Below are 24483 nucleotides of genomic sequence, written 5' to 3' on the forward strand. Positions count from 1 at the left end.
TGAATATGCAATCTAGGTTGGTCATAACGTTCCTTCCAAGGAGTAAGCGTCTTTTAATTTCATGGCTGCAGTCACTAACTGCAGTGATTTTGGAGCCCAGAAAAATAAAGTCTGACACTGTTTCCACTGTTTGCCCATCTATTTCCCATGAAGTGATGGGACCAGATGCCATGATCTTCGTTTTCTGAATGTTCAGCTTTAAGCCAACTTGTTCACTCTCCACTTTGACTTTCATCAAGAGGCTTTTGAGTTCCTCTTCACTTTCTGCCATAAGAGTGGTGTCATCTGCATATCTGAGGTTATTGATATTTCTCCTGGCAATCCTGATTCCAGCTTGTGTTTCTTCCAGTCCAGCGTTTCTCATGATGTACTCTGCATAGAAGTTAAATAAGCAGGGTGACAATATACAGCCTTGATGTACTCCTTTTCCTATTTGGAACCAGTCTGTTGTTCCATGTCCAGTTCTAACTGTTGCTTCCTGACCTGCATACAGATTTCTCAAGAGATAGATCAGGTGGTCTGGTATTCCCATCTCTTTCAGAATTGTCCACAGTTGATTATGATCCACACAGTCAAAGGCTTTGGCATCATCAATAAAGCAGAAATAGATGTTTTTCTGGAACTCTCTTGCTTTTTCCATGATCCAGCGGATGTTGGCAATTTGACCTCTGGTTCCTCTGCCTTTTCTAAAACCAGCTTGAACATCACAAAGCTCACGGTTCACATATGGCTGAAGACTGGCTTGGAGAATTTTGAGCATTACTTTACTAGCGTGTGAGATGAGTGCAATTGTGCAGTAGTTTGAGCATTCTTTGGCATTGCCTTTCTTGGGGATTGGAATGAAAACTGACCTTTTCCAGTCCTGTGGCCACTGCTGAGTTTTCCAAATTTGCTGGCATATTGAGTGCAGTATTTTCACAGCATCATCTTTCAGGATTTGAAATAGCTCAACTGGAATTCCATCATCTCCACTAGCTTTGTTCATAGTGATGCTTTCTAAGGCCCACTTGACTTCACATTCCAGGATGTCTGGCTCTAGGTGAGTGATCACACCATCGTGATTATCTGGGTCGTGAAGATCTTTGTTGTACAGTTCTTCTGTGTATTCTTGCCACCTCTTCTTAATATCTTCTGCTTCTGTTAGGTCCATACCATTTCTGTCCTTTATCGAGCCCATCTTTGCATGAAATGTTCCCTTGGTATCTCTAATCTTCTTGAAGAGATCTCTAGTCTTTCCCATTCTGTTGTTTTCCTCTATTTCTTTGCAATGATTGCTTAAGAAAGCTTTCTTATCTCTTGCTATTCTTTGGAACTCTGCATTCAGATGCTTATATCTTTCCTTTTCTCCTTTGCTTTTCTCTTCTCTTCTTTTCACAGCTATTTGTAAGGCCTCCCCAGACAGCCATTTTGCTTTTTTGCATTTCTTTTCCATGGGGATCGTCTTGATCCCTGTCTCCTGTACAATGTCACAAACCTCATTTCATAGTTCATCAGGTACTCTATCTATCAGATCTAGGCCCATAAATCTATTTCTCACTTCCACTGTGTAATCATAAGGGATTTGATTTAGGTCATATGTGAATGGTCTAGTGGTTTCCCCTACTTTCTTCAATTTAAGTCTGAATTTGGTAATAAGGAGTTCATGATCTGAGCCAGTCAGCTCCTGGTCTTGTTTTTGTTGACTGTATAGAGCTTCTCCATCTTTGGCTGCAAAGAACATAATCAATCTGATTTTGGTGTTGACCATCTGGTGTCCATCTGATGTCCATGTGTAGAGTCTTCTCTAGTGTTGCTGGAAGAGGGTGTTTGCTATGACCAGTGCGTCCTCTTGGCAAAACTCTATTAGTATTTGCCCTGCTTCATTCCGTATTCCAAGGCTAAATTTGACTGTTACTCCAGGTGTTTCTTGACTTCCTACTTTTGCATTCCAGTCCCCTGTAATGAAAAGGACATCTTTTTTGGGTGTTAGTTCTAAAAGGTCTTGTAGGTCTTCATAGAACCGTTCAACTTCAGCTTCTTCAGCGCTACTGGTTGGGGCATAGACTTGGATTACTGTGATATTGAATGGTTTGCCTTGGAAATGAACAGAGATCATTCTGTCATTTTTGAGATTGCATCCAAGTACTGCATTTCGGACTCTTTTGTTGATCATGATGGCTACTCCATTTCTTCTGAGGGATTCCTGCCCGCAGTAGTAGATATAATGGTCATCTGAGTTAAATTCATCCATTCCAGTCCATTTGAGTTCCCTGATTTCGCTGATTCCTAGAATGTTGACATTCACTCTTGCCATCTCTTGTTTGACCACTTCTAATTTGCCTTGATTCATGGACCTGACATTCCAGGTTCCTATGCAATATTGCTCTTTACAGCATCGGACCTTGCTTCTATCACCAGTCACACCCACAGCTGGGTATTGTGTTTGCTTTGGCTCCATCCCTTCATTCTTTCTGGAGTTATTTCTCCACTGATCTCCAGAAGCATATTGGGCACCTACTGACCTGGGGAGTTCCTCTTTCAGTATCCTATCATTTTGCCTTTTCATACTGTTCATGGGGTTCTCAAGGCAAGAATACTGAAGTTGTTTGCCATTCCCTTCTCCAGTGGACCACATTCTGTCAGATCTCTCCACCATTACCTGTCCATCTTGGGTTGTCCCACAGGCATGGCTTGGTTTCATTGAGTTAGACAAGGCTGTGGTCCTAGTGTGATTGCTGCTGCTAAGTCGCTTCAGTCGTGTCCGACTCTGTGCAACCCCAGAGATGGCAGCCCACCAGGCTCCCCCGTCCCTGGGATTCTCCAGGCAAGAACACTGGAGTGGGTTGCCATTTCCTTCTCCAATGCATGAAAGTGAAAAGTGAAAGTGAAGTCACTCAGTCGTGTCTGACTCTTAGTGACCCCATGGACTGCAGCCTACCAGGCTCCTCCGTCCATGGGATTTTCCAGGTGAGAGGACTGGAGTGGGGTGCCATTGCCTGATTAGATTGACTAGTTCCCTGTGATTATGGTTTCAGTGTGTCTGTCCTCTGATGCCCTCTTGCAACACCTACCGTTTTACTTGGGTTTCTCTTACCTTGGGCGTGGGGTATCTCTTGATGGCTGCTCCAGCAAAGTGCAGCCGCTGCTCCTTACCTTGGATGAGGGGTATCTCCTCACCGCTTCCCTTCCTGACCTTCAACGTGGGATAGCTCCTCTAGGCCCTCCTGCACCCACGCAGCCACTGCTCCTTGGACGTGGGGTTGGTCCTCCTGGTTGTCGCCCCTGACCTTGGACGAGGGACAGCTCCTCTCGGCTGCTGCCCCTGACCTCGGATGCGGGCGGCTGCGACCAGCGCACTTAAGTGCGGCCGAGAGGAGCTACCCCACATCTGAGGTCAGGGGCAGAAGCCGGGAGATACAGGGTTACAAAGGCTGATTCACTTGCCTCCGGGTGGGAAGCAGGTGCAGTATGCTCCAGACCCACCCTTTGTGGATCGGGCAGAGGCAAGACTTTGGTTGTCAGACTCCATCCATTTTTTTGTCCTCTGTGCTCCCATCCCCTCCTCCCCTTCCTGTCCTCAACAAATCACGTGGGTCTGAATGCTTGTCTCAGGCTCTGCTTTAGGCAACCTGATCTGAGATGTATGGTGCCATGAATTGTCCTGAAAGAATGGACTGGCCACTCACCATGAGGCAACAAGGACCCATCACCAATGGTGGGCGGAACACTAGTAGTCCCAGGCATGTGGTGGCCATTCAGTTGGGAGACACTCACTTTGGTGAACTGGGATGGAATACAGATAAGAAGGGATACACCAATTTGGGTAAGTTTTGAGGAACAAAATGAAAATGTGGAATTGAGTGGCTCTGGCTGAAAGCCACTGATTGCTTAAAGAGAGAAAATGACACTCGGGGCAAATATCCACCAACTTAATGTAATGTATGAGTGTCAGAGGGCCTCCTTGGAAGCATTTAAGGAGACTTGTCACCTACAAACGATCACACAGCTAAAGGTGATTAAGACTTAAAGGTGATTTAAGACAATTGAGAATGACAACTTCAGTAAAGCCTGGTGTTAATGTCCACCGTGCTTTAAACATCATGCTAAGTGCTTTATGTGGATCACCTCATTTAATCCTCACATTATGCAATGGTTTCACTTAATAGCACCCTCATTTTACAGTTGAGAAAAACTTGACATTCAGAGCAGTTAATTCATTTGCCCAAAGTCACACAGCCAACAAGTGGCAGAGTGAGTATTTGAACCACGGTCACTTTGCCTCCAAAAGCTAAGCTCTTAAGCACCAAACTATACTGTCTTAGATGATTAAACATTACGAAGTGATGAAACTTCTTGTCAGTTTATGTGAAAAAGATTTTGATCCAAATGGTAAAAACATTAATAGAATCTTGTAAAGGATTTGATGGGACTGTCAAACTCAACCTCCCACTCAATGGAGGAATCACCATTCAGTTGTAGACATGTGCATGCAGCAAGTGCTTAATAACTGTGTTGAACTGGAGAGAACACTTCCTGGCAGCTTCTTTTCTACATGAAACCCTTCCACCGATGGGTTCATTGCATCCCGAGGCAGCCTCTTCCCTTTAAAAACACCTCTGATTGCCAGAAACCCCTTAGTGAGCTGAAAACTGTGCCAACCTGGAGTCTTACATCTCTTAGTTGCAGAAAAAACTTAAAAAAGAGTTTTATGACCTGAACATTTGTTAAGTTTTTTTTGCTGCTACTCAATCATCACATCCATCATCATCTTACCTTGCAAACCTCCAAAAGTGAAGGGAAACAGACCACTGGGGTCATATATTTTGTCTGGTCAGTTTGACGCAAGTTAGAGCAATCTGGATCAGGACAGTAGAACCTGCATCCATTTACAGCAGTAAATTGGTGCATGGAGCACACAGGTTGAATTCTACAGAAATGTTTGCCACAGTACTGGGGCAGGGAGGAAGACTGTGATTGATTCAGTCAAAGGTTTTTTGTTTTCTTTCCCACAAAAGTATCAGAGCCATCTGAGTGTGACCAGGTCCAGGTCACCAGCTTGCGGTCCTTTCCCTGCAGAAAGAGCCGTTAGAAACAGGTACCATGTGCTATTAATAGTTCTCAAAACTTATGAGCTGCACCTTCCGCCCCATCAATTCCTCAGTTCTTTCTCAGTAGTGAGGACCTGCTTCTAGGTATTTCTTAGACTGAGGAAGAGGTTTAAATTCCCTCAATTTATAGAGGAACCACGGAGACCGAAAGACCTCCTAGATTCCTAGAGAACGCCTATGGGGGTAGAGCTCCCGGTAGTTGGGGGGCGGGATCGTGACGCGCTTCCGGTCATCTTTCTGGAACCAGTTCTGTTTGTCCTACAGGCGTGTGGCGTCTGCTGCCCTTCGGTTCCCTGAGGAGCTGTGTGGTTAGTACCCCCGGCAGGTTGTGTTTCTCTTCCACTTTTCCCTCCCCAATTTCCAGCCCAACTTACTGATTTGACTTACCCTGAATTTTTAGTTCTATTAGGAAAGGCGTTGAAGACAAGACGTCCTGAGGTGTCCATAGGGTGGGTTTCTCAGAGCTCTCAGGGCTTGCCTAAGGCTGACTTCTCACTGTGGTCTTTCCTGTCTCCATGCCCCTGCACTCCCGGTGTCTCTCTCCTCTTCTTAAAAGGGTACTAATGGCACCCCACTCCAGTACTCTTGCCTGGAAAATCCCATGGATGGAGGAGCCTGGAAGGCTGTAGTCCATGGGGTCGCTAAGAGTCGGACACGACTGAGCGACTTCACTTTCACTTTTCACTTTCATGCACTGGAGAAGGAAATGGCAACCCACTCCAGTGTTCTTGCCTGGAGAATCCCAGGGACCGGGGAGTCTGGTGGGCTGCCGTCTCTGGCGTCGCACAGAGTCGGACACGACTGAAGCGACTAAGCAGCAGCAGCAGCAGCAGTCTTAACCTTGAGGAACCCAACCTCATGACCTCATTTAACCTTAATCACCACCTTAAGGGCTCTGTTGCCATAAACGGTCACACTGGGGGGTAGGGCGTACAGTGCATGAATTTTGTGAGGGGCACACAGTTCAGGACAGTTGGGATCTTGTTACTCTTTGTATTTTCCCGTAGGCCCTAGCACAGCATCCGGCAAGATGGTAAATCTAGATTTTTGTTAACAAAGTGATAGAAGACCTGATCGGAGCTGGAAGAGGAGTTATAAAGTCATTTACATCTAGTGTCTTAGCTCATCTTTGTTTATAAATTTCTGAGCCCTATTCTGGAAGATCCGAAAGCCTGCTTAGAACTTCAGGGTCTAAAAGGCAAAGGCACAGAGGTACAAGGGAAGCTCCTGGGGGCCTCGGGGGTGGGGACTGAAGGGACAGGGTTTGTGCCCTCCCATTAACCTCCTATCACTGCAGATGGTGACTGCAGCCATGAAATTAAAAGATGCTTACTCCTTGGAAGGAAAGTTATGACCAACCTAGATAGCATATTGAAAAGCAGAGACATTACTTTGCCAACAAAGGTCCGTCTAGTCAAGGCTATGGTTTTTCCTGTGGTCATGTATGGATGTGAGAGTTGGACTGTGAAGAAGGCTGAGCGCCGAAGAATTGATGCTTTTGAACTGTGGTGTTGGAGAAGACGCTTGAGAGTTCCTTGGACTGCAAGGAGATCCAACGAGTCCATTCTGAAGGAGATCAGCCCTGGGATTTCTTTGGAAGGAATGATGCTAAAGCTGAAACTCCAGTCCTTTGGCCACCTGATGCGAAGAGTTGACTCATTGGAAAAGACTCTGATGCTGGGAGGGATTGGGGGCAGGAGGAGAAGGGGACGACAGAGGATGAGATGGTTGGATGGCATCACTGACTCGATGGACGTGAGTCTCAGTGAACTCCGGGAGTTGGAGACGGACAGGGAGGCTTCGCGTGCTGCGATTCATGGGGTCGCAAAGAGTCGGACAGGACTGAGCGACTGATCTAATCTGATCTGATCTGATTAACCTCCTAACTACATCCTTGCTTCCAACCCGGGCTGTCTACCAGGCAGTGCAGTGGGGTTGGGGAGGTGGAGTCTGTGAGCCCTTGCTTCTCACAAGCTTAACTTCTGGCAAGATTCTGAACAGTCTGTGGTAATCATTATTGCCCCATCAGGTGTCACAGTGGATGTGGCATCATTGGCACATGATGACAGCATGGCTTAGGGGCCTCTGTGGCCATTCATCTTGGTGAGCAGAGATCACATTGCCACTTCGAATGATCAGACTAAAGCATCTATCTTGGCACCCTGTCTCCTTCAGGACCCACACTGGATTCATTTTGGTGAGCAAAGGGTTTATTTTAATAATTTTAAATTGTCCGAGGCCCACGTGCCAGACTGTATGGCTTAGCTTTTGGTCACAGCCTAAGGAAAGCCTTTACGGCAGGTAGCTAGTCTCCTATAGTGAAGCCTGTTGCCTGTAATTGGCTCTTCCTCAGGGTAGATTCCCATAGAGACAGGAATACGAGACTACCTTACCTGCCTCTTGAGAAATCAGTGTGCATGTCAAGAAGCAACAGTTAGAATCGGACATGGAACAACAGACTGGTTCCAAATTGGGAAAGGAGTACGTCAAGGCTGTATGTTGTCACCCTGCTTATTTAACTTACATGCTGAGTACATCATGCGAAGTGCCAGGCTGGATGAAGCACAAGCTGGAATCAAGATTGCCGGGAGAAATACCAATGACCTCAGACACGCAGATGACACCACGCTTTTGGCAGAAAATGAAGAGGAACTGAAGAGCCTCTTGATGAAAGTGAAAGAGTGAAAAAGCTGGCTTAAAACTCAACATTCAAAAAAGGAAGATCATGGCATCTGGTCCCATCACTTCATGGCAAATAGATGGGGAAATAATGGAAACAGTAACAGACTTTATTTTCTTGGGCTCCAAAATCACTGCAGATGGTGATTGCAGCCATGAGATTAAAAGACACTTGCTCCTTGGAAGAGAAGCTATGACCAACCTAGTCAGCATATTAAAAAGCAGAGACATTACTTGGCCAGCAAAGGTCCGTCTAGTCAAAGTTATCATTTTTCCAGCAGTCATGCATGCATCTGAGTTGGACATCCATACTGATGGAGCTGAAGAATTGATGCTTTTGAATTGTGGTATTGGAGAAGACCCTTGAGAGTCCCTTGGACTGCAAGGAGATCCAACCAATCCATCCTAAAGGAAATCAGTCCTGAATATTCATTGCACGGACTGATGCTGAAGCTGAAACTCCAATACTTTGGCCACCAGATGTGAAGAACTTACTCCTTGGAAAAGACCCTGATGCTGGGAAAGATTGAAGGTAGGAGGAGAAGGGGACAACAGAGGATGATATGGCTGGATGGCATCACTGACTTGATGAGTCATGAGTTTGAGCAAGCTCTGGGAGTTGGTGATGGACAGGGAAGCTGGGTGTGCTGCAGTCCCAAAGAACTGGACAAGAATGGGGTCACAAAGAATTGGACAAGACTGAGTGACTGAACTGAACAGGTGTGGATTGCTGATTTCCAGATTGGTTCTTACCTGTATAGAGAGTTGCCATCAGGAAACCAAGCTGCCTTTTACTTTTTGTCTTATCAGGGCTTCTGCTTGGCATTTGGAAAGTTCTTAAAGTGGGGATGTTATTTATTGTCAATCCAATAGTTGTACTGTTACTCTTCACTGATGTGACATGTGCCTCTCTCAAAGCCCCAGATCCTTGATCCTTGGGGCATAAATGTTTCAAAAATCAGAATTTTTCAGTTTGTAGATAGGTATTTTACATAAAACCGCTTAGGGGTTTGCACTAATACTCCATGTGCCGTGCTGTGGTTAGTTGCTCAGTTGTGTCTGACTTTTTGCAACTCCATGGACTGTAGCCCACCATGCTCCTCTGTCCATGGGGAATTCTCCAGAGTCCTGGAGTGGGTTGCCATGCCCTCCTCCAAGTGATCTTCCCAACTCAGGGTCTTCAACATTGCAGGTGGATTCTTTACAGTCTGAGCCATCAGGGAAGCCCAAGAATACTGGAGTGGGTAGCCTAACCCTTCTCCAGGGGATCTTCCCGATCAAGGAATTGAACCGGGGTCTTCTGCATTGCAGGTGAATTCTTTACCAGATGAACTACCAGGGAAGCCAGCACTCCATTACTGAACACATTGGAACAAAATGTGTGAATATGTACACTAGTGGGGATAAACAGTCTTTACTTCACCAGCAAATAAATTCAGGTCATCTCAGGTTTGGTAGTCAAACGGATCATAAGAAAACATGTTTGCTCTCACATTTTTTAAATTGAAAAATTAAAAAAAAAAGGAATTGTGGACATATATATATACATAGTCCTTAGAAATTTATATATAAGGATAAATGTGTAAATAGATATCTTTGTTCTTGTTTAGTCACTAAGTTGTGTCTAACTTTGCGACCCCGTGGACTACAGCCTGCTAGACTCCTCTGTCTATGGGATTTCCCAGGCAAGAATATTGGAGTGGGTTGCCATTTCCTTCTCCAGGGGATCTTTCCCACCCAGGGATCAAACCTGCATTTCCTGCATTGGCAGGTGGATTCTTTACTGCTGAGCCACCTAGGAAGCACCGTGTGGTATGTGGAACTTTCCTGACCAGGGGGACCAGGGATCAAATCCGTACCTCCTGCAGTGAAAGCACGGAGTATTAACCCCTGGACCACCAAGGAAGTCCTCTATTAATTACTGCAGCCAGAAGGTTGGCTACAAGGAGAGGGTCCCCCCAGAAAAACCAGTTCTTGTTTATTAATTTTCATGAAACAATCAGGTTATACATACTTGCCATAGCGGTTAAGTTCTGGACTTTAAATGATAGCTTTTCCAGTTAATATCATGCAGATACCTGCTCTCTGTGGGTACCCTGATGCTTAATAAAGCTTGTGCGCCAACTGAAAGACTTTCCACATTTGTCACATCTGTAGGGTCTCTCTCCAGTATGAATAACCTCATGTCGATGAAGATTTGCCTTAAAGCTAAAGGTTTTCCCACATTCTCTACACTCAAAGAATTCCTCCTTTGTGTGGATCCTTTGATGCTGAATGAGATCGACATTGCGACCAAAGGATTCTCCACATTCACTGCATTTGTGGGCATTCTGTTTACTGTGAATCTGTTGATGGCTCATAAGGGTTGAGTGCCGGCCAAAGGCTTTTCCACATTTAGTGCACTTGTGGGGTTTCTCTCCACTGTGGATTAACTGATGTCGAATAAGCGTTGAATTCTGACTAAACGTTCTTTCACATTTGCTGCACTTATAGGGTTTTTCTTTGGTATGGATCCTCTTATGTTCAACGAGATATGCCATCTGACGGAAACACTTTCCACAGTCGTGACATTTATATGGCTTTTTTTGTGAGTGACACTGTTTGTGGATGATCAGAGTGGACTTCTGTTTGAAGGCCTGCCCACATATGTCACACTCAAAAGGATTCTCTGAACTGTGAAGTCTTTGATGTCGAACAAAATTTGCCTGCCGCTGGAAGGCTCTTCCACATTCGTGGCATTCATAAGATTTTGCGTTTGTCAGAGTTCTCTTATGCCTCAAAAGCTGTGATCTCTGATGGCAGGGTTTTCCGTACTCATCGTATTTGCCCTGCTGTGTCCATGTCTGAGCTCTCCGACTGTGAATAAGGTTAAGGCTTTGAAGGAAGTCCTTACAGCACTCATCACCAGTAGCAGGGAGTGAAAATCCGTAAATGTCCACAAGTTCATTATATTCACATAACTCTTCTGAAGGCTCCTTGGCTGTTTTCTGCTTTAGTGCTGACATCTTCCATAACATTAAATCTTCAGAAGTGTTCTCCATTGGGGTGAGCTCTTTCGTCTGGAATCTGGCTTCCGAATCTAGCCAAATAAAAAGAATATGCAAATTACCTGACTGCTACAGAAGAAAAGGAAAGAAGCAACTGTTTGTGATATGAGAGACTCAAACGAGGCTAAGAAGTGCTCACCTGGTTCCATCGCCATATTAAAGAGCCAGTATTCTGATTTTTGTAGGACCCTCAGCTTTCATATCAGAAAGAGCTCTTGACATCACGAACTAACCAACTAACATATGCACAAGTGTGTCAGAGAATGTGAGAACTGAACACACCCTTCTCCACTAGTGGGGGAAAACAGCTTCCTGTTGGTACCCAGCAGAGTCACATAGCTCTAGGAGAGAGGGAGCATCTTGTACTTTCTAGAGAAGCATGTTTTTCACAATTCTGGGAGAAATGACTGCTTTAAAATGGAGGCAGTGTGTCAGAGAGAAAAGAAAAGGAACCTGAGAAACAGCACAAAAGCCAATGGAACAGAGCAGTGACTCTCAACCAGGGATGGTCCTGCCAGAATGTAGTAGGCGGAGGCCAATGATGCTGCTTGACATCCTGTGAGGCCCAGGATCAAACAGCCCAAAACGTCAACAGAGCTGAGGCTGAGAATCCAAGGAGCGGAGGGATGTGGTAAAGGGTAGAAAGCAGCAGCCATCAGGACACAGTAAGTAGGAAAAGGCAGGAACATCAAGAAACACCAAGGGGATGTGGAAAACAGAATGAAAGCAAGGGAACAAGAGAAAGTACAGAAAAAGGGTAAGTGATGAGGGTAGAAAAAAGGAGTATCTAGAATGGCCTGAGAGCTGTCAGAAAGCACCAGCCTGCCTCTAGTAGAAATAGAATGAGCTTTATTGCAGGAGAAAGAGGATGAGCTTTGCAGACTTGAAATCCAGCTGGGGATTATCTCTGGGGAACAGGGGCAACGATCATACCCACCACCATCAGGGGACAGTAGGGATGAACAAGCAGGAGAACACAAGCCAAACTCCCGGCTTGGTATCCGGGTGCAGGCGGGGTCTCCTGGATGGTGTCACCAACTCTACATGACCCCCAGGGGCCAGGTCTGCTCCTCACCCACCTGGGCAGGCACTACCGGAAGCCTTCCTAGTCCCCGCTCTCGGCAGATCCAGGATCCACGGCTCTTCCCACTGTTCCAGCTGACAGATCACCTCAGGTTTGGGAAACTGAAATCCTACTCGTGGGGAAGTAAATGGGATGTGGTGGTTAGCAAGTGGTAGGAGAGGTCCCAGAGCTCAGTCTACCCCTGGGGGTCTGGGTGGCAGGGCTGCAGCAACAAGCAGAGATCAGGACAATAATCAGAAGGATTATCTGAGGAGAGGAATCAGCACCATCTTTGCGAAAGCTCGGCATCTTGATTGAAAGCCTGAACAATATTCACACTCGTGGACATGGTCATTTCACTCTTAAGAATAGAGCCTAAGGGAAATGAGGGCAAAGGTTAATGGGCAAAGGTTAATGCACCCCAGATGTTCAGCAGAATCCTAACAGTGCAAACTGGAAATAAACCAAATATCAACAGGGGAAGGATTAAAGTGTAGCCAGATACAATGAAGGCAGAATATTAGGCTAATATTGAAAATCCATGAATTCAAAGGACATTTCTTAAAACAGGAAAAGGCTCCCCAGGTATTTTAAAGCAGAATACAAAACTCACATGTAGCATGATTCAAAGTTCATGTAAATTATGATATGAATTTGTTTCTAAAAACTACGTGTGTTGGGGTGTTCCCTGGTGGTCCAGTGGTTAAGAATCTGCCTTGCAATTCAGGGCTCACAGGTTTCCATTCCTGGTCAGGGAACTAAGACCCCACATGGCTGCAGAGCAGCTAAGCCTGTGAACCATAACTAGAGAGTCTGTGTGCTGCAATGAAAGATCTTTCATGCCGCAACTAAGACCTAGAGCACCTCCCTCCCAAAAAACTACATGTGTGAGTGTGTATATACACACATCATCCTCTTCTTAGGACAGGGTAAGTGAAAGTCAGTCGTGTCTGACTCTTTGCGACCCCATGGACTGTGCAGTCCATGGAATTCTCCAGGCCAGAATACTGGAGTGGGTAGCCTTTCCCTTCTCCAGGGGATCTTCCCAACCCAGGGATCGAACCCAGGTCTCCCACATTGCAGGAGGATTCTTTACCAGCTGAGCCACAAGGGAAGTCCAAGAATACTGGAGTGGGTAGCCTATCCCTTCTCCAGCGGATCTTCCCAACCCAGCAATCAAACCTGGGTCTCCTGCATTGCAGGCGGATTCTTTACCAACTGAGCTATGAGGGAAGCCCATTTACAGGATAAGTGAAGTCGCTCAGTCATGTCCAACTCTTTGCGATCCCATGGACTGTAGCCTACCAGGTTCCTCTGTCCATGGGATTTTACAGGCAATAGTACTGGAGTGGATTGCCATTTCCTTTTCCAGGGGATCTTCCCGACCCAGGGATCGAACCCGGGTCTTCCTCATTGTAGACAGACGCTTTACCGTCTAAGCCACCAGGGAAGCTCCCATAAATCCATCGAAAATATTGTAAGTTAGAAGTGCATTTAATATAAACAGTGCTGCGATGAACATTGGGGTACACGTGTCTCTTTCCCTTCTGGTTTCCTCAGTGTGTATGCCCAGCAGTGGGATTGCTGGATCATAAGGCAGTTCTATTTCCAGTTTTTTAAGGAATCTCCACACTGTACCCCAATGTTCATCGCAGCACTGTTTATAATAGCCAGGACATGGAAGCAACCTAGATGTCCATCAGCAGATGAATGGATAAGAAAGCTGTGGTACATATACACAATGGAGTATTACTCAGCCATTAAAAAGAATACATTTGAATCAGTTCTAATGAGGTGGATGAAACTGGAGCCTATTATACAGAGTGAAGTAAGCCAGAAGGACAAACACCAATACAGTATACTAACGCATATATATGGAATTTAGAAAGATGGTAACGATAACCCTGTATATGAGACAGCAAAAGAGACACTGATGTATAGAACAGGCTTATGGACTCTGTGGGAGAGGGAGAGGGTGGGAAGATTTGGGAGAATGGCATTGAAACATGTGAAATGTCATGTATGAAACGAGATGCCAGTCCAGGTTCAAAAAAAAAAAAAAAAGAATGCATTTACATTAATTTTCTGATAGATGAAAAATAGATAGGATTTCATTAGGTTGAATGATGCGAAAGGGCTGTTTCTGTAGGCCAAAGCAATAAAATATTGGCAATTTCAAAAAAAAAAAAAGAAGTGCATTTAATACACCTAAACTACTGAATATCATAGCTTAGTCTTACCTACCTTAAACATGCCAAGAATAGTTGAATTAGCCTGCAGTTGGGCAAAATTGTCTAACACACAGCCTATTTCATAATAAGAATGATGAATATCTCATGTAACTTACTCAATACTGTACTAGTGAAGAACAGAATGGTTTTAAGTGGACTGGTTGGCGACCCTTGTGATTACACAGCTGTCTGGGAGCCCCTGAATGCTTTCCAAACAAAAATAAACATTAAAGCATCCAGTGGTGGGTGGACAATCCCACAAAGGTGGTCAAGAATCTGCCGAGAGTGTCAGCATGGGGTCAAACATGCTCCACAAAGAAAAATCCGTCGAGGAGCCTCCCTCTGTAGGAGACTCTGCATTGAATGAGACAAGGGTGGGCTCCCAGGAAGGTGGAAGCTGAGGAGGTACAGAAGTGAAGTCAGTGAAGAATCATCTCCTGGGCACCCGGTGATGGTATAAGCAAAGAAGGAAACCATTTTCAGACAGAAGAAAGAAAGACTTTTCAAGAGAGGAAGAAGGTAGACTTTGGAATCTGCATGGACCACAATCTTTTCAACTCCTAGAAGTCTTACAGATGTGGAGGATTCAGGCTGGGGGATGAATGTCTTCAAACTCTAAAACAAAAGGAAACTACTCATTATCCACAATCCCTTACTTGAAAACTTTAAGGCCTGATTTGTTTCAGGACTCAAAATTTTTCCAGATTTCAGAAAGGTGACTTGAGTGTGGGTATAGTTTCTATTATGTACCACCCTCAACAGGGGTTGAGCTGAAACCTTAGAAAAACTTTCTGATATTTATTATGCTATACATATATATGGAGACCAAATGAGAAAAAGGATGATAAATAGCTTCCTACAGGATAAAATCAGGTTTAACCACCTGATGACTTCAGGTTAGGCCTTATAGCCAAATGAGTTATGATAAAACTGGTTTTCAGAGCTTTTTCTGCTTTGGGCATTGCACGGAAGAAACCAAGGACTTGCGTAGACACTCAAATCTTAAGCCAGCTCATTACCCAAGGAGACGACGTCTCTGTAGTTGTCCAGCATCACGTCCCTGTAGAGGGCCTTCTGAGCCCAGTCCAGCATGTCCCACTCTTCCCTAGTGAAGTACAGAGCCACATCCTCAAAGGACAGCAACCCCTGGAAATACAGAGACTCATTACAGCTGCAGCTCTTATCACAGCTCTGTGGGCCACAGTATTATTGTTGTCCTACAGGCAAGGCTCATCCAGTTAATTAGCAGACTCAGGGCTCAACTCAAGCTCTGACCCTCAGGCCATGCATGTTCTTTCTTCTGCACTAGAGTCACACATGTTCTCTCTAGAGGGACACGTGGTCAGTGTGTGAGGCTTCTCTGGCTGTTTGGTCTCTGCTGTGGTCATTCAGATAATCAGAACTGAGTCAAATCATGGGGCACCCAGCTGGTGTCAGAACTGCTCCATGTGTAGAGACACCCCATATGCCTGAGGGCAAAGGTGAAGTGAGGAAGCAGAGAAACAGCCGTGTCCTCCCTAGGCACGTGCTCTTCCTCTGCCTCCCTCCCCGAGGCTGGCAAGGATGCACACTCTGTTCCTGTCTTTACAGAGATGCTCCCATGCCTGCCTTCCTCTTGTTTCCACTCTCTCCACCCCTAACTGGACCAGTTCTGTAAAGAAAACCTACACACACATCTGCAGTCACCCCACAAACCCCCCTCTGACTTCAGTCTTCATAGCTCCCCTGGAGTGTCCTTCTGAGCCTCGCGCCAGCCCTCTGCCCACGTGTGAATACAGGGGAGAGCAATACAGTTACCGCAGGAAATCAGAGATTTCACAGAAACGATGATCTTTGAGCTGAGTGTTAACATATGCAGAGGTGAGTTTGCTTGTAGGCGGGGAGAACAGGATACACAGTGGTGGGGAGGTTGTGGGGTGGGGAAGAGCGTTCACATCCCCACGTGCAGGTCCTCTGTTTCAGGGAAGGCGGGAGATGACACCAGAAAGGCAGGCAGAGCTCTGTGTTCCCTCAGCAAATGTGGACATGCTGGGCCAGTGGGGTCAAATTGTTCCCTTTGAACTCCCTCCTGTCCACGACTAGTCTTTACAAATTGTCACAATGGCTTCCTCATGTGTCTCCTGACTTTTCACTGACTTTTCAACTTGACTTCTTAAAATCACCCTCCCTCTTGTTACCATCAGTACCTAAACTTCTACTGTACCTTTTAATCCAAGGGATCAGAATTATATGAGCTTGTTTCCATATCTCCTTCCCTAAACGGCTTGTAAAGTCCTTAGGGTAAGAGTCTCTCTCCCAGCACAAAGGACATATCTATCTTGCACACAGTAGGTACTCAAGAATGCTCACTGACACAAACACAGAGCAACTGTGGTGACGGCAGCTAAAACTTACAGGGCGCTCGAAACATCACTAGATCCTCTGCCAAGCACTCCAAGAGCCTCACTTCACTGAATCCTCATGACAGCTACTGTCATGACCCATTTTACAGATAAGGAAACTGTGCCCCAGAGAGATTAGGTGACATGTCTAAAACAGAGCCTGGATTTGATCCTGTCTGACCCCAGAGTTCAAGCTCTGTGCATCATATCATCCACGAAGGAAACACCCCCCAGCTGATAAAGATGGCTCAACCCCAATGGCCATGTGAAAACCACTGCCTGGCTGCTGAGACTACACTGAGGAGGTGGAGGCAGGGGGAACCAGCTCACCTTCCATGGGACTGGCAGGAACATGGCTTCCATGGCCTGGTCTCCAAAATGGGGCTGGATCCTGGCCATCAGGCTAAGCTGGAGAAAAAAAGAAAACAAGGTCAGCCCTGAATCAAAGCTCTCTCACTAGACAGACTTTAGATGGGGAATGCCAATGGGGCCAACAAAGCTCGAGTAGTACAAAGTCACAGTGTTTGGTGTTGGAATGTGGGATTACAATGAAAGCAGCCGCTAGAATGGTCTTAGGAATTTCTGATGCTAGATCAATTTCTAATTTTTATCCTAGGAAACCTGTGCCTCTGCCCTCGCCCTCTCTCTAGAATATATTCTTCAGCACCTCAGTGAGAGACTCAATATATCAAGGGACCAGACTATAGGAAAAAACAGAACTCTAACCTGCAACCTGTAGCTCTGGCCTGGAACCCAAACCAGAAGCAACGTGGCAACAGGCGCCCAATCAGGACTTAGGTGGCAAGTGTGAACTTGTCCCTAACATGTGTCCCCCTCCTCCATCCAGGACCAGTAGAGAAAGTCGGGTGTGCTCCCCTACCAAATCACATAGGATGTCCTGCCCCTTTTTTTTTTCCCCCCAAGCAAGGTTTTATTGGGGCCGATACTGCAGGAGCGGGGAGCAAGAACAAAGAATAGGTTCCCCTGCTTGCTTGCTCCCTGAGGCCGGGTGGAAGGGAGTCCTGCTTCTTTTACTTAACCTGCCTCCAGGTTTTCCAAGTCGATCTCCTCAAAACTCAGCATAGTTGAGTTTTCCCTTTTTTCCACTCTAAAGTTTCTCCTGCTTGCTTTTGAGTCTCTGCCAAACGTGATAGTGGCCAGTTCACTTAGTATAGCAAGCTCTGCCTGAAGAACCTTTGCCTGCTCTCATTTGGGCGGTCTTAGTTTATTTCTTGGAGAAGGCAATGGCACCCCACTCCAGCACTCTTGCCTGGAAAATCCCCTGTACGGAGGAGCCTGGTAGGCTGCAGTCCATGGGGTCGCTAAGAGTCGGACACGACTGAGGGACTTCACTTTCACTTTTCACTTTCATGCATTGGAGAAGGAAATGGCAACCCACTCCAGTGTTCTTGCCTGGAGAATCCCAGGGACGGGGGAGCCTGGTGGGCTGCCATCTCTGGGGTCGCACAGAGTCAGACACGACTGACGTGACTTAGCAGCAGTAGCAGCAGTTTGTTTCTACGTCACACAGAATCAGCTCAGAGAGTATAACAATGATTTTAGGGAAGTTATCAGAGATTTTAGGCTACATATGATATATAAAGAGCTAACTGTTGTCAAAGGGGCTTCCCAGGCTGCTCAAGTGATAAAGAATCCACTTGCAATGCCAGAGATGCAGGAGACTCCGGTTCGATCCCTGGGTTGGGAGATCCCCTGGAGGAGGAAAAGGAAACACACTCCAGTATTCTTGTCTGGAATATTCCATGGACAGAGAAGCCTGGCAGGGTCCATGGGGTCTCAAAGAGTTGGACACCAACTGAGCGACTGAGCAGGCACAGCTGTTGTCAAAAGAAAATTCAGAGGACTTTACTTGATATGAACAGTTTATGGAGTGAAAACCAAACTGCTAACAAGGGGGCTTCAAAATGGAAAGTCTTAAGAAGTTAGTTCCTCCGCACTTACCCTTCAGTTTATAAAACATGTAAATGGGCGGCAGAATAACCCACTCCCTAATATACCACTTTGGAAAACTGATTATTTTGAGCTGCAGGCACTTAAAAAAAACAGCTGTTTTTTAAAAAAGGTTGGGGGGGGGGGGGCAAAAGGAGAATTCCCTGGTGGTCTGGTGGTTAGGACTCAGTGCTTTCCTTGTTGGGGATCAGGTTCAATCCCTGGTTGGGGGAACTAAGATCTCACAAGCCATGTGGACTCACTTGTGCTAAGCCCCATGTCAGCAAACCGACACCTAATACTTAGCCTAACTGCAGTTTCAGCCTCTTCCAGGTATAGAACCTCCCTCCCCTTGCCCTAGGACTTCCCCAGTGGCTCAGTGGTAAAGAATCCACCTGCAATGAAGGAGACGTGGGTTCAATCCTTGAGTTAAGAACATCCCTTGGAGAAGGAAGCGGCAACCCACTCCAGTATTGTTGCCAGAGAAATCTCATGGACAGAGGAGCCTAGTGGGCTATAGTCCATGGGGTCTCAAAAGAGTCATGAACTTTCAAGAGTCTTAAGAGATACAACTTAGCAACTAAACAACTCCCTTCCCTATGAAGACTGCATTTACAATAGACCTGAATTCTAAGCCATCTCAGGGGTTAATCATTTTTCCTTGGGAATCTCCATGTTTATACAAGGTAAGCGTGTGTGCATGTGCAGGCGTGTCCAACTCTGCGACCCCGTGGACTGCAGCCTGTCAGGCTCCTCTGTCCATGTAATTTTCCAAGCAAGAATATTGACCCAAGGTTTGAACCCATGTTTCTTACATTTCCTGCACTGGCACGTGGATTCTTTACCACTGTGCCACCTGGGAAGCCTCTTACCTGAGGTATACATGTTAAGAAACTTGTTTGTCTTCATTTTTTATTGCAGGAATCTCAGCTAAGTACTCAGAAGGGTAGAGAGAAAATTATTTTCCTCCTGTGCACAGGAATGAGGAAGTACATTGTTTTCTCTTGGGACTGGTTACTAGACCTGAGGGTCCTTTCAGAAGAGTACCACGGTACAAGTTTACTTGTTTGTAGCTGCTAGGAAGCTGCAAGGTTACCCAGACGTGAAGAAAGCTTGTTTCCTTTAAGGACAGAGCCAGCTCTTCATGGGAAATTAGGACAGTTAAAGTTTTGGTTCTGCAGCTCTGGGTAGCTGGCCTGGGAGTATACTTAAACTGTGGCCTCCACTTTGGTTCTTCTTTAATATAATAAATTTAATGTTTCTCTCAGGGAATACACAAATGATGAGATACAGAGGATTTCCACTTTTTTCTGGTGCCTTTCTGGGCACTGGCAAACCTTGTTTCATGTAACTGCATTTTTAAGAAAGTCTGTTACATTCTGGTCTCCTTCTTTAAAAACACTGTTTGTAAGCCCTCTTGCCTCTTAACCAAGGAGGCACTTGTGATCAATAGCTCCATGGCTGGGGAAGGGACATCGACCCTTTCACTATCTAAAGTAGATTACCTGCTGTGAGCACTGTGCATTTGGAAGTCAGAATCCATAATTCAATTTATAACAAAATCTGCAATGCAGGAGACTTGGGTTGGATCCCTGGGTGCAGATGATTCCCCTAGAGAAGGGAATAGCTACCCATTCTTTTTTTTTTTAATGTGCATTTATTTGGCTGTACAGGATCTTAGTTGCAGCATGTGTGATCTGGGATCAAGCCCTGACCTGGGATCCCTGACCCAAGGATCAAGCCCAGGCCCCCTGCATTGGGAGCGCAGGGTCTTAGCCACTGGACCACCAGGGAAGTGCCACACTCCAGTATTCTTGCCTGGAGAATTCCACGGACAGAGAAGCCTGGTGGGCCACAGTCCATGGGGGTCGCGAAGAGTCGGACAGGACTGAGCGACTAACAAACAAAGCCAAAGCAAACAATAGTATTAACCAGCCATTCATTCATCGGACTCTGAACTTCTCTAAAGCCAAAGGACCTGACATGATACTCAGAGGCTGGCCTCTTCAGGAAGTTTCTCGGTAAATGCCCTGAAGACCGGGGGTTTGGAGGGACGTGGTGGGGGGCACGGGATTCGAGGGAAAGGGGGTTGTCTCTCCAGCTCTCACACCTGTGGCGGGGCCACCGTGGCTTCCCCTGGCACCCCACTCCGCCCATCACACTAGCTCTTTTCTCCCCAAACCTCCGCGCCTCCGACCCCCGCCGTGCCTCCTCCTCCAGGAAGTCCTCAGGATGCACCTGCGGCTGCCTTGGAGCTGGCCTCCATTATGGAGGCGCCAGGCCAGACTCGGAATTAGGTCGGGACCTCGGCTAACCTCCACCTGAGGTGTCCATGCGGAAGATCTTTGTGCCTGTCGCCCGATCACTAGCGCAGGCCGAGCAGAGCGTCCCCACCCGAGGACCTTCTAGGAAGCTCGGAGGATTCACAACTCTCTGATCGGGGTAAGCGCTGTGGCCGGTCGCGGGGAGTTTGCGAGTCAGGGGGCGGGGCACTCACGTCTCTTCGCAACTGCCGTTCTGGTCGGAGCCAATCAGCCGCCGCAGATGGAGTGGTCTAGGCCACGTGATTTCCAGGTTGGTTACCCCAAGCACTTTCTTTTCCCACAGATTGTAGCAAGATCTCCACGGGTGAACCTTTGTGTAGCTGGGTATTTTTAAACCCTCCTTTTGGGAGTCCAGAATGACTTTTTAGAGAGCCGACCCTGGACTAGGCAAAAAAATTAAACAAAAAATTAAATATAATGAATAATACACACATATGCTATTAGCATAAAAATATTCATCTGATATGATGTTATCCGGAATTTACTTTTCTACTTAATGCTGTTGTTTAAAGAAAGAGAAGACTTAGTGGTAATTAATTGTAATTGATAGTACGACTAATTAATCTTTGATTCCATATGTTCAAAGAATGTTCAAACTACAGCACAATTGCATTCATCTCATACGCTCAGTATGCTAATGCTCATACAGTAAAGTAATGCTCAAAATTCTCCAAGCCAGGCTTCAACGGTACCTAAACCATGAACTTCCAGATGTTCAAGCTGAATTTAGAAAAGGCAGAAGAACCAGAGATCAAATTGCCAACATCCGTTGGATCATAGAAAAAGCAAGAGAATTACAGAAAAACATCTACTTCTTTTATTGATTACGTCAAAGCCTTTGACTGTGTAGATCACAACAAATTGGAAAATTCTTCAAGAGATGAGAATACCAGACCACTTTATGTGCCTCTGGAGAAATCTATATGTAGGTCAAGAAGCAACAGTTAGAACCCTACATGGAACAACAAACTGGTTCCAAATTTGAAAAGCAGTATGTCAAGGCTGTATACTGTCACCCTGCTTATTTAACTTACATGCAGAGAACATCATGTGAAGTGCCGGGCTGGATGAAGCACAAAGTGGAATCAAGATTGCTAGGAGAAATATCAATAACCTCGGATACGCAGATGACACCACCCTTACAGCAGAAAATGAAGAACTAAAGAGCCTCTTGATGAAAGTGAAAGAGGAGAGTGATAAAGCTGGCTTAAAACTCAACATTCAAAAAAGGAAGATCATGGCATCCAGTCCCATAACTTCGTGGCAAATAGATGGGGAAACAATGGAAACAGTGACAGACTTTATTTTCTTGGGTTCCAAAATCACTGCAGATGGTGACTGCAGCCATGAGATTAAAAGACACTTGCTCCTTGGAAGAAAAGCTATGAACAACCTAGACAGCATATTAAAAAGCAGAGACATTACTTTGCTGACAAAGGTCCGTCTAGTCAAAGCTGTCATTTTTCCAGCAGTCATGTATGCATCTGAGTTGGACATCCATACTGATGGAGCTGAAGATCTTCAATCTTTCCCAGCATCAGGGTCTTTTCCAATGAGTCAGCTCTTTGCATCAGGTGGCCAAAGTATTGGAGTTTCAGCTTCAGCATCAGTCCTTCCAATGAACACCCAGGACTGATCTCCTTTAGGATGGACTGGTTGGATCTCCTTGCAGTCCAAGTGACTCTCAAGAGTCTTCTCCAACACCACAGTTCAAAAGCATCAATTCTTTGGCACTCAGCTGTCTTTATAGTCCAACTCTCACATTCATACATGACCACTGTAAAAACCATAGCCTTGACTAGACAGACCTTTGTTGGCAAAGTCACACCTTAGTTTTAGACATAAGTGGCCCACAGAATTGTATGCTTTTATCTTAAACCTGTTCAAGCCAGGAGCTTAAATGAGCACTTTAGATGTACAGGAAAGAACCCTCCCCTGTCCCGGCCCAGAGCTCCCAGTTCAGACCAGGGCTTTCCTTGCCCCACCCCTCCCTGGAAGAACCTGCTCCAACTCCATGGGAATGCGCAGTTTCTTTAGGGACCTGAAACAAAGTGCTCAGAGTTAGGATCACATGCCCTTCTAGTGTAAATCTGTGCTGCACTGTCCACCTTCTTCCCTCCACCATCCTGGTGTGGGAATCACTGCGGACCTAAAATCTCAGCATCTGGCCCCCTGCCCCAAGTAAATCCAGACACCCCTGTTACAGGTCAGATAGCTTTTCCTTTGAAATAGCTCAGAAACTTCAAAGTTCCCTTGGAATTTTCTGACTTCATTCCGGGGAAAACACTGCCTTTCTCATTTTCCTGCTTTAAATTCTTTACTACCTCTGCCTCTCCCTGTAAAGTCCTCTTGCAAGGGGTGGATTTGAGGCAGTAGGTAGATGGGTACCCCCCCACCCCAGGGTGAGCAGTTGAGAATTCATTTCCCGTGCACCAGTACTGCAAGATGAGAATCGCAGGACAATTGAGAGAGGAGGCTGGGACCTGCCCAGACAGAAGGTAAGCGACCACATATATCTCATTCTCTTTGTCAAGGAGACTTTCTGACTAGAAAGTTCCTTGGAGGTTAAAAGGGGAGTGATGCCAAGCTACCAATAGGCCTCTTTGCTGGAATCCATCTTGGCTGAGAGATGCCTGTAAACATGAGGGAAGACCCTGAGATACACCAAATAAGGACTCTGAACCAGGCAAATGAAAATGATTGGCCAAAGAAAAACTGGAAGAAATGTCCCATAAAAGTGATTTAAACTACACAAGGGTGTGACTGTCTCTGAGCCCACTGTGAGTCTACCCGCATGTACTGTACTCTTTCCTCCTAATAAACACTACTTGTTTCACTGCTTTCCCTCTTTGTGGCCATTCTTTTCTGCAAAGCCAATGGCCCAGGGCCTTGTCACCAGCCACTGGTCTAGTGGCCAGGATTCAGCTCTGTCATTCCATGACCTCAGGAGCTGAAACCCTGCTCCAAGCCTCTGCAGGCTGAGGCCACCTGAGATCAGATTCACCCCCTCAGCCTCGCTATCTTGGCCCCTGGAGGGCAGTGCCAGCTGCCCAGATCCCAGGGAGGCTGCATCCTCTCCCCGGTCCTGGGATTCTAAAGAGCCCACTCCTCACCTTCGACCCTCACCCCCGGCCCTGTGTCCTCCTGTCCTCCTCTGGCGGGTCCTTCTGCTCCACAGGCCCCCTCTTCGTAGTCAGCCCTTCCCCTCACCCCTTGTAGGGCGGTGTAGTTTCTTATGACCAAGGTAATCTAATTGTACAGGTTTTTTCCTTGTTGAACCATTCTGGAGCTGTGAGTTTTCTGGTATCTCAGGTAAAAGACCAAACCTCTTCTATGCCTGACGCTGAAGAGTTTCCTCCCCCAGGTAGGTTCTGTAGTGTAAAAGTAAGCTGGTGCCATACATCCAGGATTTGCAGGGTTTCTTTCCTGTGCAGCCAAAAGTTATCCTGAGGTTGGAAGCTGCGTCACACACGCTGCACTCTAGGGTCTGTCTCTCCTATGATTGGTTCCTCTGGTGCTCATCCAGGTGTGAGCTTTACCTGAAGCTTTTCCCACATTCTCCGCAAGAACTGGGCTTTCTCCTCAGTGCCGTCACTGGTGGTGATGAGAATACTGAGCTCTGTATGAAGCTTTTGCCACTGCCACTACGTTTTGTGCTTTTTTTTTAGTGTGGATTTTCTGATGCACCTTCTGGGTGGTGCATGAAAGGTTTTCTGATAGT

At 46.2% G+C, this 24483-nt stretch overlaps 1 protein-coding gene across 4 annotated transcripts; it reads right to left on the bottom strand.

Annotated features, from left to right (window-relative positions):
- Positions 1–9701: 9701 nt before the first annotated feature.
- ZNF789 (zinc finger protein 789) lies at positions 9702–20896 on the bottom strand. Of its 4 annotated transcripts, none has more exons than XM_027527724.1 (5): positions 20754–20895; positions 16819–16896; positions 15127–15253; positions 11893–12006; positions 9702–10845 (listed from the first exon to the last, which is right to left on the bottom strand). In XM_027527724.1, the coding sequence occupies exons 2-5, from the start codon at positions 16885–16887 to the stop codon at positions 9833–9835; spliced, it is 1323 nt and encodes a 440-aa protein (XP_027383525.1). In that variant the 5' UTR covers positions 16888–16896; positions 20754–20895; the 3' UTR covers positions 9702–9832. The 4 variants fall into 4 exon arrangements, with proteins under 4 accessions (XP_027383525.1, XP_027383523.1, XP_027383524.1 ...); XM_027527722.1 differs by having other exon boundaries at positions 20677–20895; XM_027527723.1 differs by having other exon boundaries at positions 20621–20895.
- Between the last annotated feature and the right edge of the window lie 3587 nt (positions 20897–24483).

Source organism: Bos indicus x Bos taurus, chromosome 25 (assembly GCF_003369695.1).
Source record: "Bos indicus x Bos taurus breed Angus x Brahman F1 hybrid chromosome 25, Bos_hybrid_MaternalHap_v2.0, whole genome shotgun sequence".
NCBI lineage: Eukaryota > Metazoa > Chordata > Mammalia > Artiodactyla > Bovidae > Bos > Bos indicus x Bos taurus.